Source organism: Simochromis diagramma, unplaced genomic scaffold (assembly GCF_900408965.1).
Source record: "Simochromis diagramma unplaced genomic scaffold, fSimDia1.1 OVJJ01000337.1, whole genome shotgun sequence".
NCBI classification, from domain to species: domain Eukaryota; kingdom Metazoa; phylum Chordata; class Actinopteri; order Cichliformes; family Cichlidae; genus Simochromis; species Simochromis diagramma.
Genome location: NW_024386982.1, coordinates 796,328 through 814,129, shown reverse-complemented (window position 1 = coordinate 814,129; position 17,802 = coordinate 796,328). Strand labels below are relative to the sequence as shown.

The 17,802-nt window shown below is 39.0% G+C and overlaps 1 protein-coding gene and 1 pseudogene across 3 annotated transcripts in view; both read right to left on the bottom strand.

Annotated features, from left to right (window-relative positions):
- Positions 1–657: 657 nt before the first annotated feature.
- Positions 658–11,825, bottom strand: LOC120738373 (annotated as a pseudogene).
- A 4,304-nt stretch (positions 11,826–16,129) lies between these two features.
- The window catches only part of LOC120738374 (myosin-7-like), an 11,100-nt gene continuing 9,427 nt past the window's right edge, over positions 16,130–17,802 (bottom strand). For 2 of the 3 annotated variants that reach the window (XM_040039564.1, XM_040039565.1), the window contains exons 34-39: positions 17,542–17,745; positions 17,157–17,453; positions 16,927–17,031; positions 16,748–16,843; positions 16,523–16,657; positions 16,236–16,256 (exon numbers count right to left, since the gene is read on the bottom strand). In XM_040039564.1, coding sequence (XP_039895498.1) covers positions 16,236–16,256; positions 16,523–16,657; positions 16,748–16,843; positions 16,927–17,031; positions 17,157–17,453; positions 17,542–17,745 — 858 coding nt within the window. Of the gene's footprint in view, positions 16,257–16,522; positions 16,658–16,747; positions 16,844–16,926; positions 17,032–17,156; positions 17,454–17,541; positions 17,746–17,802 lie in introns of all 3 variants that reach the window. The other variant, XM_040039563.1, reaches the window with a different exon arrangement.

Genomic DNA, 17,802 nt, shown 5'->3' with positions numbered 1-17,802 from the left:
ATATATGAAAGATACAATTAGGTTCACATTTTGGACAGAGAGGACAGATGGTTTGAAAGAGGAGTGAAAGAAGTCCACTGTGAACGAACATCCTTGAACAGAGACGGTGGCTTACGACACCAACTGTCTGCCATCTATAATCCAGTTTTGAGATCCCTTCCCAGACGCCTTAACGCCCACTCACATCCTGGCCCATCCTGATTAGGTAGAGGATCAATAGGGGGTCCACGACCCTCTTGGTGACACTCCCATAGGGCTTAAAATATGGGACTCTCCACCATTTGCTCTTAGAACTGAAGAAGCTTGTCAGATGAAACTTAAAGAAGTCCAGACACTTTTCTTTCCAAGCTCCTTAGAATACAGCTGGGTCATAATGTATTTTTTGTTCTGTGATCAAAAACTCTAAATCAATCTTTGAGTCTGTAGATTGTATCACATGATATCCACTCTGCTTTTTTAATAACCATTTAATAGCCATTTTCACACGTGTGATACATTTTCTTGATTCCAAATTATTCGAGAAAAGTGTATGCAGTATCATGTTATATTCAAGCTGTACTTACATTTTACAGTTTAATTTTTTAGTTATATTTCTTATATGTAATATTAATTAATAGGACTGCCACTAATAAGCAACAAAAAAAAGTCAAGACACAGTTTCAGATGCAGATTCATTTTATTCTACTGACCAACCAACATGCATAGGGAGACACCGTTACTAATACATCCGATGTCTCAGAAACAGGGATTCAGACCATGTGTTTTACTCCTCATCATGACCTTTCTGGAAACAGAGACACAAACAAGAGAGAATGAAATATTGTTAAGTATTATTGGACATATTAATGGTTCACTTTAATTGACTATACTATGTGACAAAACTGAAAACTTTCAACTGTTGTAGATTCAATTTTGGACATATTTGTAAAATTAACTTTTAAATATGCAGTTATATGCAAACTGTAAAATGCATCTGTGGATTCTGATGGTAAATGAAATCTTTATAAAATTCCTAAAACAGATACATGCGATGTGTCATTATAGAAACAAGACACACTTTTAAAAAAAATGTACAGATACTGACCTTTGACCCTGCGTCACGGCTTTTGACACGTAGCTTGTTGACCTGGGACTCGGCAATGTCAGCTCTTTCCTCAGCTTCATCGAGCTCATGTTGAAGTTTGCGGAACTTGGTAAGATTACTGTTGGCCTGTTCCTCCTGTAGAACAGAAGCACAATATCCTTAAGATGGCCTGCTGTATATTTTCTATATTTCTATATGATTAATAGGCGAGAAGAAATGATGAACAGGTGCAATGCTTTTTTAGTGTGTAAAAGAAAAATGCAAAGACTACTTACAGCTTCCTCAGCAGCTTTCTTGTAGGATTTCACCTTTAGCTGCAACTTGTCTACCAGATCTTGCAGACGGGTAAGATTCTTACGATCCTCTTCTGTCTGGAAGCAAACAAGAAAAAAATTGTATTTCTCTGAGTCAAAGTAAATATGAATTTAATTTTTACTGTTTCTTCCCTCACTCAAAAATACCTGATACGTCAGCTCTTTAATCCGTCTCTCGTATTTTCGTATTCCCTTGACGGCATCACTTGATTTCCTTTGTTCAACTTCAACTTCACTCTCCAATTCTCTGATCTGTTGAACAAAAAGATTACTTATAACATACTAAATATTTTCCTTGTTTGATTATTTGGTAATTTATTATATCGATTTGACTTCATTAACACGATTTTGACTTGCCCTGGCCTCGAGCTTCTGAATCTGCTTCTTGCCTCCCTTCATGGCGATCTGCTCAGCTTCATCCAGGCGGTGCTGCAGGTCTTTGATGGTTTGCTCCATGTTCTTCTTCATTCGCTCCAGATGAGCGCTGGTGTCCTGCTCTTTCTTCAGCTCCTCTGCCATCATGGCAGCATCAGTGATGGCCTTCTTGGCTTTCTCCTCTGCATTCCTGCACTCCTGCACTGCCTCCTCCACTTCAGTTTGAAGCTGGGATGTATCAGCCTCCAGCTTCTTCTTTTGATTTATCAGGCTGGTGTTCTGGTGTTCAGATGAAAAATATAATTTTCTAAATTCCTGAGTATATTTTCAATAGATAGTTTCTGTATCAAGTCTTCTCCAGTCTTACCTGTGAGTGCAGTAGCTGCACTCTCTCACTGACATCCAGCAGCTCTTGCTCTGCAAGTTTGCGGCTTCTCTCCGTTTGATCCAGAGCTGCTCTCAGTTCCTCCACTTCAGCCTGAAGAAGGTTGTTGCGTCGCTCAACAATGACAATGTTTTCCTTCATATCATCACTGGCTCGCAGAGAGTCGTCCAGCTGAAGTTGAGTATCCTTGAAGATAAAAACCCCCAAAATTTTAACTGATGTTTCACTTTGGTTTTGATTTTTGTTTCAAAGAAGTAGAACTGCTTGTTTATTCAGACCTTCAGATGGGCATGGACGGCCTTAAGTTGTTTCTGGGCCTCAGCTGCCTGCCTGTTAGCCTGGCTTAGCTGGATCTCCATCTCATTGAGGTCTCCCTCCATCTTCTTTTTCAGACGCAGGGCCTCGTTCCTGCTGCGAGTCTCAGCCTCCAGAGAGCTTTGAAGAGTATCCACAGTTCGCTGGTGGTTTCTTTTCGATTGCTCCATTTCTTCATCTTTCTCAGCTAGCTTGCGCTCAATGTCCGCCTTTACTTGGTTAAACTCAAGTTGGGCTCTGAGAATCTTCCCTTCCTCATGCTCCAATGTGGCCTGTCACAAATAGAAATTAGACACAATGACTACATAACTTGTAATGAATTAATACTCACAACCTAAAATCTTTCAAATTTGAAAAAGGCCAGTATGCAGCAGCTTACCTCTGCTTCCTCCAGAGCTGTCTGTATCTCAGACTTCTCTTGTTCCAACTGCTTTCGAATCTTCTCAAGCTCATGAATATTCTTTCCACCTTCGCTAATTTGTTCAGTGAGGTCAGATATTTCCTCTGAGGGCATATTGTAAAAAATAAATGCCGTTATACTGTGAACAAACTGTTCATATATGATTTTAATGGGTAATTAAGTCACCTTGTAAGTTCTTGTTCTCTCTCTTCATGGTCTCCAAATGTTCAAGAGATTCTTCATAGGAGTTCTTTAGTTTAAAGAGCTCAGTGCTCAGAGACCTGGCATCTTTCTGAGAGCTCTCCAGCTCTGTTTGAGACTCCTCGTACTTCTGTTTCCACTCTGCCAAGACCTACAAGAAAGTTTTCATTTTAGATAAAAGATTGACCTTCCGCTTCAGTGAAATAATAAGTGCCGGATGAAAACCTTGTCAAAGTTTCTTTGTTTCTTGTCCAGAGCAGCAGCAGCAGCATTAGACCTCTCTACATCCACCATGAGATCTTCAATCTCATTCTGCAGCCTGTGTTTGGTCTTCTCCAGAGAGGAACATTTAGCATTCACTGCTTCAACAGCCTCCTCAGCCTCCTGCAGACGCTGAGCCAGCTTCTTTCTAGGTGATGAAAATATTTATTTGTGGTTAAACGCTCTTTACCTTTGCTGAGTTAGTGGACTTAGTGTATTTGGCTTACTTGGCCTCTTCTAGTTCTTCGGTCCTCTGGATGGCATCAGTTTCATACTTGGTTCTCCACTGAGCCACCTCAGAGTTGGCCTTGGACATGCTACGTTGCAGTTCAGCTTTAGCCTCCTGCTCCTCCTCATACTGCTCCCTGAGCAGGTCACAGTCATGGCGAGAAGACTGCACTGCATGGGCTAATGCGTTCTTGGCCTAAAAGAAAATGTATCTTTATGCACTGGGTGTACCAATGGTCTCTACCTAATGAGGTTACACTGATGATTATTTGCTACCTTGACTTCTTCCTCCAGTTGTCTTTTCAGGTCTTCAATTTGCTGAGTGTACGACTGTTTTCCTCTCGTGAGTTGAGACACCAGAGAATCTTTTTCCTCAAGCTGCCTCAAAAGTTCACCTTATTTAAGCATAACATTAAATTCAGTACCGCACAATGGCACAACTAAAATATGCTGTTCAGGTCTAATGCATACCGTTCTCAGTTTGAAGCTTTGCTTTCTGCATGGTGAAGTCATTGATGGCACGCTGTCCCTCTTCTGATTTTGTTTTATATTCATTCATCTGGTCTTCCAGAGACCTGCACATTTTCTCCAAGTTGTTCTGTGAACAAAAAGCAGTAGATGGCCAATCATGTACACAATTATAAAATTAATGTTTGATTTGGCAATGAGAACAAACCCTAATGCCTGAAAGTAACTTACCTTTGCCTTGACAATTTGTTCCATATTGGAGACCACATCATCCAGCTCCAGTCTGAGCTCACTCTTCTCCTTCTCCAGTTTCTGCTTGACTCTCTGCAGGTTGTCAATCTGCTCTCCCAGCTCAGCAACACTGTCGGCTTGTTTCTTCCTGAGTGTGGCAGTAGTGGCTTCGTGGTGCAGAGTGGCCTCTTCGAGGTCTCTGCGCAGTTTCTGGAACTCGGCCTCCCTCTTCTTGTTCATCTCAATCTGGGCAGCTGTGGCTCCTCCAGCCTCCTCCAACCTCTCACTGATCTCCTCCAGCTCTCTGGCCAGGTCAGCTCTCTGCTTCTCCACCTTGGCTCGAGCAGCTCTCTCTGCTTCTAGCTCTTCCTCCAGCTCCTCAATACGAGCCTAGATCGGAGTCAAAAGCAAACCTTGACATTTAATTTTACTCCTCCAAACCATATGTTTTTCTTTTTCTTTTTCATGGGTCTTGTTTGATTCATTACCTGCAACTCCTTCAGTTTTTTCTGGAGCTGGGCACTCATCACCTGCTCATCCTCAACTTTACCATTCAGCTGACTGATTTCAAAATCTTTCCTTTGGATATAAAATAAAAAGGTTTCACTTGAGGCACAATCGAAAGTGTGTTTTTATTGCTTCATTGTAAACCTGCCCATCTCATCTTACTTTTTCAGCCTCTCTTCGAGCTGCTGCTTATCATTTTCCAGGTCCATGATACTTTCTTGAGCTAACTTGAGGTCTCCTTCAAGCTTCCTCTTTGCTCGTTCAAGGTCCATACGGACTTTCTTTTCTTGCTCTAAAGACCCCTCAAGCTGTGGGGGAAAATAAATATTATTACAATGGTACTGATATATTAAAATTATTATTCATTAACTACCAAAGTCAGTCTATGTTCGTACATCATCCACTTGCTGCTCCAGCTTAGTCTTGGCCTTAGTTAGAGAGTTGACTTTGTCTTCCTCACTCTGCAGGTCGTCCAGAGTTTGCTGATGAGCTTCCTGTAAAGCTTTCTTTTCCTTGGTCAGCTTGGCAATGATTTCATCCAATGCAGCCATTTCCTCAGTCAAGTTTTTTACCTATAGCCAGAATAGAGGTTCAGTTTAGTAACAGATTAATTTCACAATGACAGTCATTAATAGGTTTGTTGTACCTTGTTCTCAGTGGCATGCTTCTCCTTCTCCACTTTAGCTAGAGTTAACTCTAAGTCATCGATGTCTTTCTTCAGCTCAGAGCACTCGTCCTCCAGCTTCCTCTTCTTAGCAGTCAGTTCTGCATTCATCTCCTCCTCATCCTCCAGTCTCTCTGTCAGCTCTTTGATTTTGGCTTCCAGCTGAATTTTGCTCTTGATCAGCCCCTCACATCTTTCTTCAGCATCGCCTAGATTGTCTTGCTCCTGAAGACAAAAAGTATGACGTACGTATTAAGCCGACAAACACACACAATACATGTGATGTTGATATTTGTTGTCATACTGTAAGAAACAATCCTTTAACATACAGCCTGAACTTGGAGCTGCAGGTCGTTCTTTTCTTGGAGAAGAGTGACCATTTTCTCTTCCAGTTCTTTCCTGCGGGCTTCTGATTTTGCATAAGCCTCTTTCAGTTTGGCAAACTCTTCCTTCATGTTGGCCATCTCTTTCTCAGTCTCTGCTGACTTCAGCAGAGGTTTGATCTTGAAGAACATCTTCATCCAGGGCCAATTTTTGACCCCCATGAAGGCACGGATGTTCCACTGGATCACAAGAAGAGCATCCCTGCAGACAACAGATAATCAGTGTTTGTAAAACTCCACCCACCATTAATCCTTCATTAAAAATATGTTTTTAATATATTTTACCAAACCCTCACAACATTCTCCTATGCATGTATCTAATGACAGTTGCCGTATTTTGTGTCCATAAGTCCATGAACATATTGCATTTTGATATTTTGTTCATTGATAAAATATGGTTCAGTGGAAAATATGTCTTGTATACTGGACAGATGATAAATTTTAATGATGCAAATCTGTTTTGACATTGTGCTGCACAACATAAACTGAGTTGGCTAACAGAATTTGACCAAGCTTTGATAAGTTACCTGCGTTCAACAATCTTCTGGAATTCAACTCTTGCCAGAAGGCCTCTTGATCGAGCTTGGATGCCAGTGATGATTAGGGCTAATCTGTCATCTCTCATCTCCTCTAGCTGGCCCAACAGCCCAGCCTTGAAAAACACCTTTTACAGCAACACATAGCAGAGTCAGTAACAGCTTGTTTCTGTTCAAAGTGTTCTATAAGCATGCAAATACTGACCTTGGTGTGTCCCAGTTTGTACTGGTTGTGGTCTATATCTAAAGAACCCAAAAGTTTTTCAGCAGCCTTCTTGTTGTCAATGAACTGTCCCTCGGGAATGGCGTTAGGGTTCAAAATACGGTACCTTTGTTAGAAAAACAACAGATGAAAGAGTTGTTTCTTTTCAAGTACTTACTAATATGGATGGATTGATACTAATATGCATTTGTTTTAAGAGAACTTAAACCTCTGCTTGAAATCTCCATAGAGGATCCTGTTGGGGAAACCCTTTCTGCAGATCCTGATGCCTTCCAGCACACCGTTACAGCGCAGCTGGTGCATCACCAGAGGGTTCTCCATGGCCCCTGGAGTCTTGGTCTCGTTGGGGATGATGCAGCGTACAAAGTGAGGGTGAGTTGACCTCAAGTTGGTCATCAGCTTGTTCAGGTTCTCCTGAAAGTTTTTCATATGTAAATTGTTGCTATTGCTTTTGACACCAAGTACAGTAAGTACGTAAGTTTCCTTTTGGGTGTTTACAAAGTAGTTGCCATAGTCAATTTTAGTCAGATTGTTGACCTTTCTAATGCAGCTCATAAAGGGTTTGTGTCGCCTGGTTAATTTCAGTGTCTATAACTTCAAAACTGGGCAAATCAGAACAAAGTTTTGAACCTCTATCAAAATAATGAGAAATTCTTGCTGAAGTCATGATGTATAACTCAGTACAATCTCTCCTTTACATTAAAAAATAAAAATGTATACATATCTCACCCTGTGCAAAGCTGATACAGTTTGGAAGGAAGAACCTTTCTTCTTGGTTCCACCTTTGCCCTTCCCACCTTCCTGAGCTAAAAAAAATTAATGTCGAACTTTATTGAGAGAACCAACAGATCACAACAGATTTTTAAGGCATTTCAAATCTGTAGAAAAATTGATTACAATACTGTTGTTGTTGGAAATTATTATTGACTTCTAATTTTCACTATGGGATGTCAAAATACCTGAATCAGCTCCTGCATATCCGGCAAAAAGCAAGCCTAAAAGCTTAAGGTTAGACTTCTGGAAAAGACCAACAACAGTCTCATTCAGAGGATCCTTGTTCTTCACCAACCAGTTGTTGATATTATAATCAACAGTTCCAGCGTAGTGCACAAGGGAAAAATGAGCCTCTGGTTTTCCTTTGACAACTCTGGGCTTCTGGAAATTGTTAGATTTTCCCAGGTGGTTGTCGTAGAGCTTAGCTTTAAAGGTGGCATCACTGGCTTTGGGGAACATGCACTCCTCTTCAAGGATGGACATGATACCCATGGGCTAAGATAAATATAATGAAGAAAAACAATTTTCATGACAAAAATTTTAACATACATTTTAGTTTTAAGAATAACATGCACAAACAGTAGGATAAAATTAGAAATGTTTTTATATAGTCCAGTGTCACACCTTTTCAATCAGGTCGATACAGGCCTGCAGATCCATACCAAAATCAATGAACTCCCAATCGATGCCCTCTTTCTTGTACTCTTCCTGCTCCAGTACAAACATGTGGTGGTTGAAAAACTGTTGCAGTTTTTCGTTGGTGAAGTTGATGCACAGCTGCTCAAAGGTGTTGAACTGAAATGAAATGGACCACAGTATGTTCATGATTTAAAATGCATCCTTACATTAGGGACAACCATTTATAAGATTATAAGAACTTATTTTTCCAAACTCACATCAAAGATCTCAAATCCAGCAATGTCAAGCACCCCAATAAAATACTGGCGAGGCTGTTTGGTGTCCAGGGACTGGTTGATTCTCACCACCATCCACAGAAACATCTTCTCATATACTGACTTAGCCAGTGCACCGATAGCGTAGTACACCTTAGAACGGAAATATGTGATTCAAAATAAATGGTGTGTTTTCATTAAATCAAAGCCTGACAAAATTCCCTGTAACTCTGTACCTGGGCGACATTCTGTCCTTTGGTGACCCACTCGTTTCCTACTTTGACTCTTGGGTGACAGAGACCTTTGATGAGGTCAGCAGAGTTCAGGCCCATCAGATATGCAACTTTGTCAGCATCTGAGAAATAGTGACAGTGATACATTTTTTGCATATTTTATTTTGCACAGTTTAAGATGTTCTGACAAAAATAACATCATCCATTCACATTCAGTATTTTTTTTACTTTAAATTGTACTTTAACTGTTCTCCCCCAGAGTTGTCTGTTTTTCTGGTGGATAGTGGCTCTCACCATGGCTTCTTGCAGTTCCAAAGCCTAAGAAATTGATTTTTAACCCTTTGCAGACTGATAGATGTCGTCTGTTCTAGAGGGTTTTTTTTTACATTGTTGTATCCTTCACTTTGTTAGGTTCCATTTAGCTTCTATTTAAGTGATTCCTTGATTCAACAGGTCTGGCATTAGTCAGGCGTCAGAGTGCCTAGTTATTTGAATATCATCTATTATGTTATAATTATATTTCTCACCTTCAGTACCATCGGCCTCTGCCTGCTCTTCTCTCTGCTTCTGTTTAAACTTCATGTTGCCATAGTGCATGATTGCACCAGTAAGCTTGTAAATACTGTTCTTCTCTTCTTGAGTGAAGCCCAGAACATCAAAGGCTTCCTGACGAAAATCAAAAACATTAATTTTACTATTTTCTTTTTTGTTTTATTAAATGAATTTTGGACTAAAATTGCTGCAGTGAATCTGAGATTCAACTCACATCAGTGGCCATCAACTCGTCAGAATCATTGATAGAGGCTACTGTTGTCTCTCCTTGGGAGATGAAGGCGTAGTCATAAGGGTTGTTGGTGATGAGCAGCATCTCTAAAATTAAATAGAAAATGTTTATTTCACTATGAAATGTATGATTGAGTACAAATCAAACACCTGTCCTGTACTCATCCTTACCTAGAAGTTCAGGCTTTTTCTGAGACAGGATCTGGTAGAAAATGTGGTAGTCCCTCTCAGCTTTGAGCTGGAAGGTCACACGAGACTTTTCCAAAAGGTCTGAATGAGTTATCATAAATGGTATGAAAGTGTGACACACAGTAACAAATTTAATAGAGTTTTTCAAATGTTTAATTATGAAATAATACTCCAGATTTAAACAGGCTTTGCATGGTTAAAGCACTCTTGGTTCATATTTGCAGAGGCCTTCAACCAAACAAAAATGGCTCAGAAAATGGAAACATGGATTATCTTAATTTTACTTACAGGTCTCGATGTCAGCCGAGGCCAGCTTTCCTCGGTTGTCAAAATGAATACGGATGAATTTACCCTGGGAGGAAAATGTGTGTTCATTTGTATTTTTGGAATAAGAAGTAACTTCATTTATGAATGTAAACAAGTAGTCTGACATCAGCCAGATACAGACACTCACAAATCTGGAGGAGTTGTCATTCCTGATGGTTTTGGCATTGCCAAAGGCCTCTAGAGCGGGGTTAGCCTGGATGATTTGATCTTCAAGGGTTCCCTGATTTAGTTAAACAAAAAAGAACCTTGAAAAACAGCAATATTATGACTATATTTTGTTTGTCTAACATTAAGAAAATCTTGTCTCATAAGAACCTTCTTCTCTGCAGCTGGATCTTTCTTCCCACTTGGGACAGCAGCAATGCTGGCAAAGTACTGAATGACACGTTTGGTGTTGACAGTCTTTCCAGCTCCAGATTCTCCACTGAGTAGAAAAAGACATACATTTCAAGACCAAGAAGTATAACTCTTAACTGCTGAAAAAAGACTCTTGTTGGTAAAGTTACTTACGTGATAAGGATTGACTGGTTTTCTCTGTCTGTCAGCAAGAGAATATCAGAAAATCAGGGAAAATGCGACGATGTTCAAACAAAATGTCATTCAAGATGAATGCTAAAAGGGATATTTGTACCTGCCAGCATGTACTGATAGGCATTGTCAGAGATGGAGAAGATATGAGGAGGAGCTTCACTCCTCTTCTTTCCTCTGTAGGCAACGACCACCTCCTGGTTGTAGACTGGCAGCCACTTGTAGGGATTGACAGTCACACAGAACAACCCAGAGTAGGTCTGTCATGTAAAGAGAGGGATATTAAATTTTGTTTCAGATGCGAAAATGTTATTTCACTAAAGATAACTTTCAAGTTTGGTAACTCACGTAGATCATCCATGCTGCGTAACGCTCTTTGAGGTTAAACAGCACAGCTGGTTCATGGAGGAAGGTGAACATCGCCATGTCTTCAATTTTATCAAACTTAGGCGGGTTCTGAGGGTGCACATCGCACTCCTTCACTGTGACGGTCTGCAAAAAGAAGTACCAGGTATTACACAAAGCTAAAAACTAAAATACATTTGAATGGAACTGATATGATGAATATACCTTTCCAAATTCAGTGTCGACGGTGGCTTTGTCGCCATCGCGGCTAGTGATTGTTGCTTTAACGTACTCAACTTCAGGGTCAGGAACGAAACACTGTTTTTTTCATGTCAAATGGGCGAGTCTGGGCCTCCAGACGCTCCTTATCTGACTTTCTCAGGTAAGGAGCCGCCGCCCCAAACTCTTTCATGGCAGCATCCCCCATTTTTCAACCTTTAAAAAAATGTCTATTAAATGTAAATAAGCATAAGCATATATTAACCAAATTCATGTAAGACCCAGGAAAAATGCACACAAAGCAGGTTTAGTAACAGAGACAGTAAAAGAATTTCTAAAAACAACAAAAAATATTTATATTCTTGTATATCAAGCATTTCCGGTAACTTTTAGTATGCAGAAGGCTCAAATTAACGTGTTATGCAGCAGGTCTTTGCATGAGACACAACTACTAAAGGTGTTTGAGGTGTTTGGGTATTTAAGACCAGCAACCCCAAACAGACATAATCGCAAAAAATGCCCATTCTTTTCTGACACACACATGCACCAATAGAAAAATGCATTTAAGTTAACTGATTCAGAAATTCAAGAAATGTAGCTTTAAATTTTACCTAAGGCGTTTCACTCCACAGGAAGTAACGATTTGTGCTATTTATATGAAGCACACAGAAAGGAACCAAAGATCACATATAACATCACAAATTCATTACACATTTGACAGCAAGGTTCACAGAAACAGGAGTCCTGTCACTCAAATAAATTGCTAACCTATTACAAAATATAGCTAGCAGCAGAAATTTTAATATAATTAAAACTTTTATACCTGCGTGGGTGTTCTCTTACCTCTGACTGTCAACCTTAAGAGAAATGACTGATCCAGTGGCTGACCAGGCTACCTCTCCATTAATAAAGGTTGTAGGTCAACCAAATATGGGAATGAATATCAGAGAAATGGCATCCAGGTTGTCTATCACAAAAAGCATTCTCCAAATTGGGTAGAGCCTGGAGCAGCTATTTGCTGCTCTCACCTTGTGAGCAACAGAGTAATGCACCCACATGGGCATGACAACGAAGGGTGAAGGAGGAGGTGGGGGAGGCTAGGGCAGATGGTAGTCTGTCTATCTATCTATCTATCTATCTATCTATCTATCTATCTATCTATCTATCTATCTATCTATCTATCTATCTATCTATCTATCTATCTATCTATCATCTGTCTGTTTGTCTGTCTAATTCTAAGTATCAGTATCTAATTAATTATTTGTAAGTAGGTTAAATAGTACGCCAAAACACCATGAGATAGAGATTCAGATATGTTAACCAGGGTTTCTATTTTAGGGAACAATAATTAGGCAGATTTTTTTTTCGGGATGAAAAAAAAAAGGATATTTGTTAATTAGAAGGTAGAGCCACCATGTCATAGGCTTTTGCACTCTGTCGTCTGTTCAACATATGAATACAGTAGGCCAGGATTTGTGCCACTTTAAGCATCTTGACATCTAAAGTTCAACAATAGTCTGTAAAGCAATAGGGTGTAAAATACATTTCAAGAGGAAGAATAAAGAGCAGCTGTTGTCTACAGAGAGGCAAGACAAGGCCAAGGTCGCAGCTGTGAAGTCCCTTTATTATCACTCACCACTGTTCTCAATTAGATCTACACCCTTAGTCTAACCCTGGTCACTCTGCATTCTTTACTTTTCTTTACCAACAATAGATGTGTTCAGATGCAATGCAATCCAACCCAGGTTCATGTTTCATGAAAAAAGGGAATCAAAGGGCTGTAAGTTTTGTACCAAATTAATATTAACAAAATTATAACTCTTCTATTTTACTAAAGAGCATCTGTAATATGATTCTTCATTTAGATCCGTTATCTTTCTGCAGTTCAAGCAAGCATATGAATGGTTCACTGCAACTTTCATGTGTTGTGTTTGTGGGGTCTTCACTCAGCAATATGAGTAGTATAATTGTGTTGCTATGATAAAATTTGCAGTAAGTCATATTTAATTGATCAAGGTGCATGAGCTCCCTAATAGTGTGCCACATGTAATACATGTGTGTATGTTCTATGTTACTGTAACTCGTCATCAGCTGTTTCTGAACAGAGAAGAAAAATCTTGGTCCGTTCAGCAGATCAATAGCACAATAGTATATAAAATGGGTTTTTGTTGTACTTGCATGTACATCTCTTGGGTCTTACAAATAATGTTGCCTTCCCCTTTCCTCTACACAGTTTTAATAGACAATATGATTTCTGGTGGAAGAGCCGTGGGAGTTTTCCTTATGCTGGACTTTGTTTGTTGGTTATTGTTGTTATATTATTATTATTGTTATTATAAAATTATTCATATTGTGTTTCAACTCTGTCTCTATGATAAAGAGACAGAGATATAAGGAAATACACACAGATGTGAACGTTTAATTTCATTTTTGTATTGATTGATTCATTTTGCAAAAAGTTTTAGCCCAACATAATGTTCTTAATTTTAGAGGTCATAACTCTTCTCACAAGAATGCAAATTATTTTTGTCTTTCTCCAGATGAAGCAAACCTTTTATTTCATTTAGTTTTCTATTAAATAAATGACTTTTGCCACTAGAACAAAAGACGAGAGGGCACAAATGACCCCTGACTATGTAGCTATATACTTCAACCTGCTATCAGATGTGACATGCAGCTAGTGCCCTTGGCTGGCTTCTGTTGACATGGAATTGTTTTCTTCCCTTTATCCTTGAGCACAAAGATAACTTGTGAAATTCCTGTTGGCTGCCTTTGAGGGCTTGGCGGTTCAGAGTATAGCTTGGGGACAGCTTGTGACGCAGGTAGTTGAGATTGGTTTGTATTTCTTCTTTGACCAGCAGCAACAGGTGATAACCTCAAGGGAACATAACAATATGCTATATATACTATAGCTAGCGTATTGTGGGATAATATATCATTTATATAAAGCAATATACTATAATTAATCTACGTTCAGTGCAAAATGTATGAACAAATAAACCTGTATGTGTTGCAAATGAAACCTCTAAAACAAGACAAGGAGGGCAAATCATCTTTTAAAGTTTCTCATAAGTTTCTTTTCTTTGTTTGTTTGCTGTTTTTTTTGTTTGTTTGTTTGTTGTTTGATGAAGGTCTGATGAAGGTCTGGCACAAATTAACTACAAATTCTACAACCTCAATTATGTGACTTTCTATCAGATCCCATTTCCTTCTCCTTTACTTATCCTCTGTCTATTCCAGGCTCTAGGACAGTACTCTTCCAGCCATTTAAGGTCTCATTCCCAGCTGTCCACGGTCTTTGTGTCTTTGACTTTTATGATCACATGAGCACACAAAAGAAGGTGTGAGGCACCTTGCCTCACTTAAGTTTGAAACTAGATCCAGCAAAGCTATTGGCAGAATTTGTCCTATGTTACTGTGAAAGGTCACTTCTAAGTGGTGTTGAATTTTAACAGAGGCTTACAGGAGTTGATTGTTCTCCTCCCTTGTTCTCTTCTCACTCATTCAGACTATGGACCTCTCTATAGGATCAAGTCCAGAGTACTGCTTGTCTTCAGATGAGGTAGTGACCAAGAGATCCTCTGATGAAATATTGAAAAGGTAATGTTGGCCATTTAAAGAATTTATTATCAACTTTTTGTTTTACTTTATGCAGAACTTCTCATTCCTGATTGCGGAAATGGCAAAAATAGAAAACATTTCTTTTAGACCTAATATGCTCATATTGTTAATGTACTATTTCCTGTTGGAGGACACACCAAGACCAGATTATCTGCTGCCAGTCTGTCAAGTCTGCTTGTATCCTGTGCTCCAAATGGCCCTCCCCAGTCTGGCTCCAAAAAGAGAGTGCTTGTTAAAAGAAAGAATGGGCGCTACTACTGATGTGAAGGTTAGTAGTTTTCTCTTTTATAGTTTAGTTTTTCAGTATGTTAGCCTGTAGTCATATCAAAATGGAAAGAAATAGTCAGAAATAAATGGTTGTGTCTCTGGATGATGTCCAAGAAGTAGTGAGAAGATGGCTCATATTTATGCAAAAAGAGTAGTCTTGTTTTGTTAATTATCTATTGTGGGTGCATGTGGAGTAGAAATGTCTCACTGTAGTTCACTTATCAAGCACTGTGTCATTTACAGTTCTGTACATAAGCATATTGTTCTTAGTAGCTTCCTAGAGTAATAATAATAATAATAATAATAGTTCAAGACTACATTCGTAAAATTCTTCTGCATTTTCTAGTTGGTAGTGTCATTTAAGTAAGTGTTATACAAAAAAATGGATTTATTTTCTTATTTGAATCAATCAACCTGAATTCTGCAGTCCTCTCTTCACATGTCACCAATTATTCTTTTAAAGTCTTCTTCAATGCCATTGTCACCTATTTTAATCTCATTTAAATCCAGAACACCCAAAAAACATTTAAAAAAATGTTAGATGTCATGCTACAGGCAAATATAAAACATATAAAATGCCTGAAAATCTAAAGAAAATGACATAGCAAACTCTTCTTATCATGTAACATGTAGAGTAAGTTCCATTACTTTCACATGACTTTTTCCAACTGCCTTCTTTATCAAACTATAAGAAATGGATCTGTGAGCGCCATCTGGTGGTCATTTGATGTTTGACTGACTTCTGATGAATGAGGTATAAAAGCTGCCTAGTAATAATACCGCTGTCTACCTTACAAAATAAAGCGCCTTGAGGTGACTGGTGTTGTGATTTGGCACTATATAAATAAAATTGAATTGAATTAATAATAGTCCCAATGGGAACGACTTTGTCATTTATAAGCTACACATAGTTTTCTGCAACACATTTTTTATTTCTAAAAGCTCAAATAAATTGATTTAGTGACCATGGTTTCGAATTTTGTATTCTCTACTATATTGAATACCAAAATGCTTTTTTTATTGTAATGTATTAGTTTTTGTGATTTTGTCTGAAATCACAGTAAGTACAACTGACAACTTGCTCCCTCCTTTCATTGGAAAGAAGTGTGAGAGGGAAAACTACATATTACTATATCTATGGGGAAATTCAGTCAAATTACCGATACATTCCTTATAATGCAATTCTTTAATACCAGTAATAGACATTTAAAACATAACACTTTCACTTTATCTTTGTTGCTATCCTTTTAATTAATTTTGATCTTATTTTTCTACTAGTTTGGTTCAAATTTTATATTTATTTGTTTTGTAAATCAAGTTTGGTTCTCACCAGTATAAACAACAAACACTTTTATCAATGAAACTCACAACACTGTTTGAGATGCTCATTAACTTTATTCTACTAAACAAAAACACATGCATAGGGAGACTTCATTGCAGGACCAAGAGGTGTCTCAGAAATGATCATTTCAAGGTGAACTTCATTCTTCATCAAGTCCTTTCTGAAACAAGAAAGAGGGGAAAAAGAGGATCATTAGTGATCATTTTTTGATTTGAAAAGAAAGCTGGATTGTAAATGAAGTGAAAACAGTCAATGCTCACTCTACAGTGATTCTGCAGTGAGACTACAATGCATGCTTTCGCTTTTATTTTTGTCAATGATCCTTGAGATAAAAAGCTAGAATTTGTGTTGGTGATCTGTCAGCAGGATGCTAAGAGTCCTACTATTCCGGACTAACACTTTTTTTTAACATGTACACATACAAACCTTTGATCCCACATCACGGCTTTTGGCGCGCAGCTTGTTGACCTGAGACTCGGCAATGTCAGCTCGCTCCTCAGCTTCATCGAGCTCATGTTGAAGTTTGCGGAACTTGGTAAGATTACTGTTGGCCTGTTCCTCCTGTAGAATAGAAACACAATATTGTTTGTAAAGAAAATATTCAGTCAGTGGTCAGATGTAAGGGCGGTATTTAAAATCCCTATAACTTACAGCTTCCTCTGCAGCCTTCTTGTAGGACTTGACCTTTAGCTGCAGCTTGTCCACCAAATCTTGAAGACGTGCTAGATTTTTGCGATCTTCTTCGGTCTAATTAGTACAAATTTTTACATAGTTTTGTTTCTGAGTATAATTTCCATCAGACAAGCTAACTGGTTAAGAATTAAAGTTACCTGATAAGTAAGCTCCTTGATACGCCTTTCATACTTTCTTACTCCCTTCACAGCATCGCTCGCCTTTTTCTGCTCATTTTCCACCTCATTTTCAAGTTCCTTGACCTATAAAATTCAGATCCCACAACAAAATTCAGATAACATCACTTAAATTTAGACCAGCTATTTATTTGATATGTAGATGCTGTAGTCAAAGAGATTATAGGGAGAGACTGAAGTGTTATACCCACCCTGGCCTCGAGCTTCTGAATCTGCTTCTTGCCTCCCTTCATGGCGATCTGCTCAGCTTCATCCAGGCGGTGCTGCAGGTCTTTGATGGTTTGCTCCATGTTCTTCTTCATTCGCTCCAGATGAGCGCTGGTGTCCTGCTCTTTCTTCAGCTCCTCTGCCATCATGGCAGCATCAGTGATGGCCTTCTTGGCTTTCTCCTCTGCATTCCTGCACTCCTGCACTGCCTCCTCCACTTCAGTTTGAAGCTGGGATGTATCAGCCTCCAGCTTCTTCTTTTGGTTTATCAGGCTGGTGTTCTGGTGTTCAGATGAAAAATATAATTTTCTAAATTCCTGAGTATATTTTCAATAGATAGTTTCTGTATCAAGTCTTCTCCAGTCTTACCTGTGAGTGCAGTAGCTGCACTCTCTCACTGACATCCAGCAGCTCTTGCTCTGCAAGTTTGCGGCTTCTCTCTGTTTGATCCAGAGCTGCTCTCAGCTCCTCCACTTCAGCCTGAAGAAGGTTGTTGCGTCGCTCAACAATGGCAATGTTTTCCTTCATATCATCACTGGCTCGCAGAGAGTCGTCCAGCTGAAGTTGAGTATCCTTGAAGATAAAAACCCCCAAAATTTTAACTGATGTTTCACTTTGGTTTTGATTTTT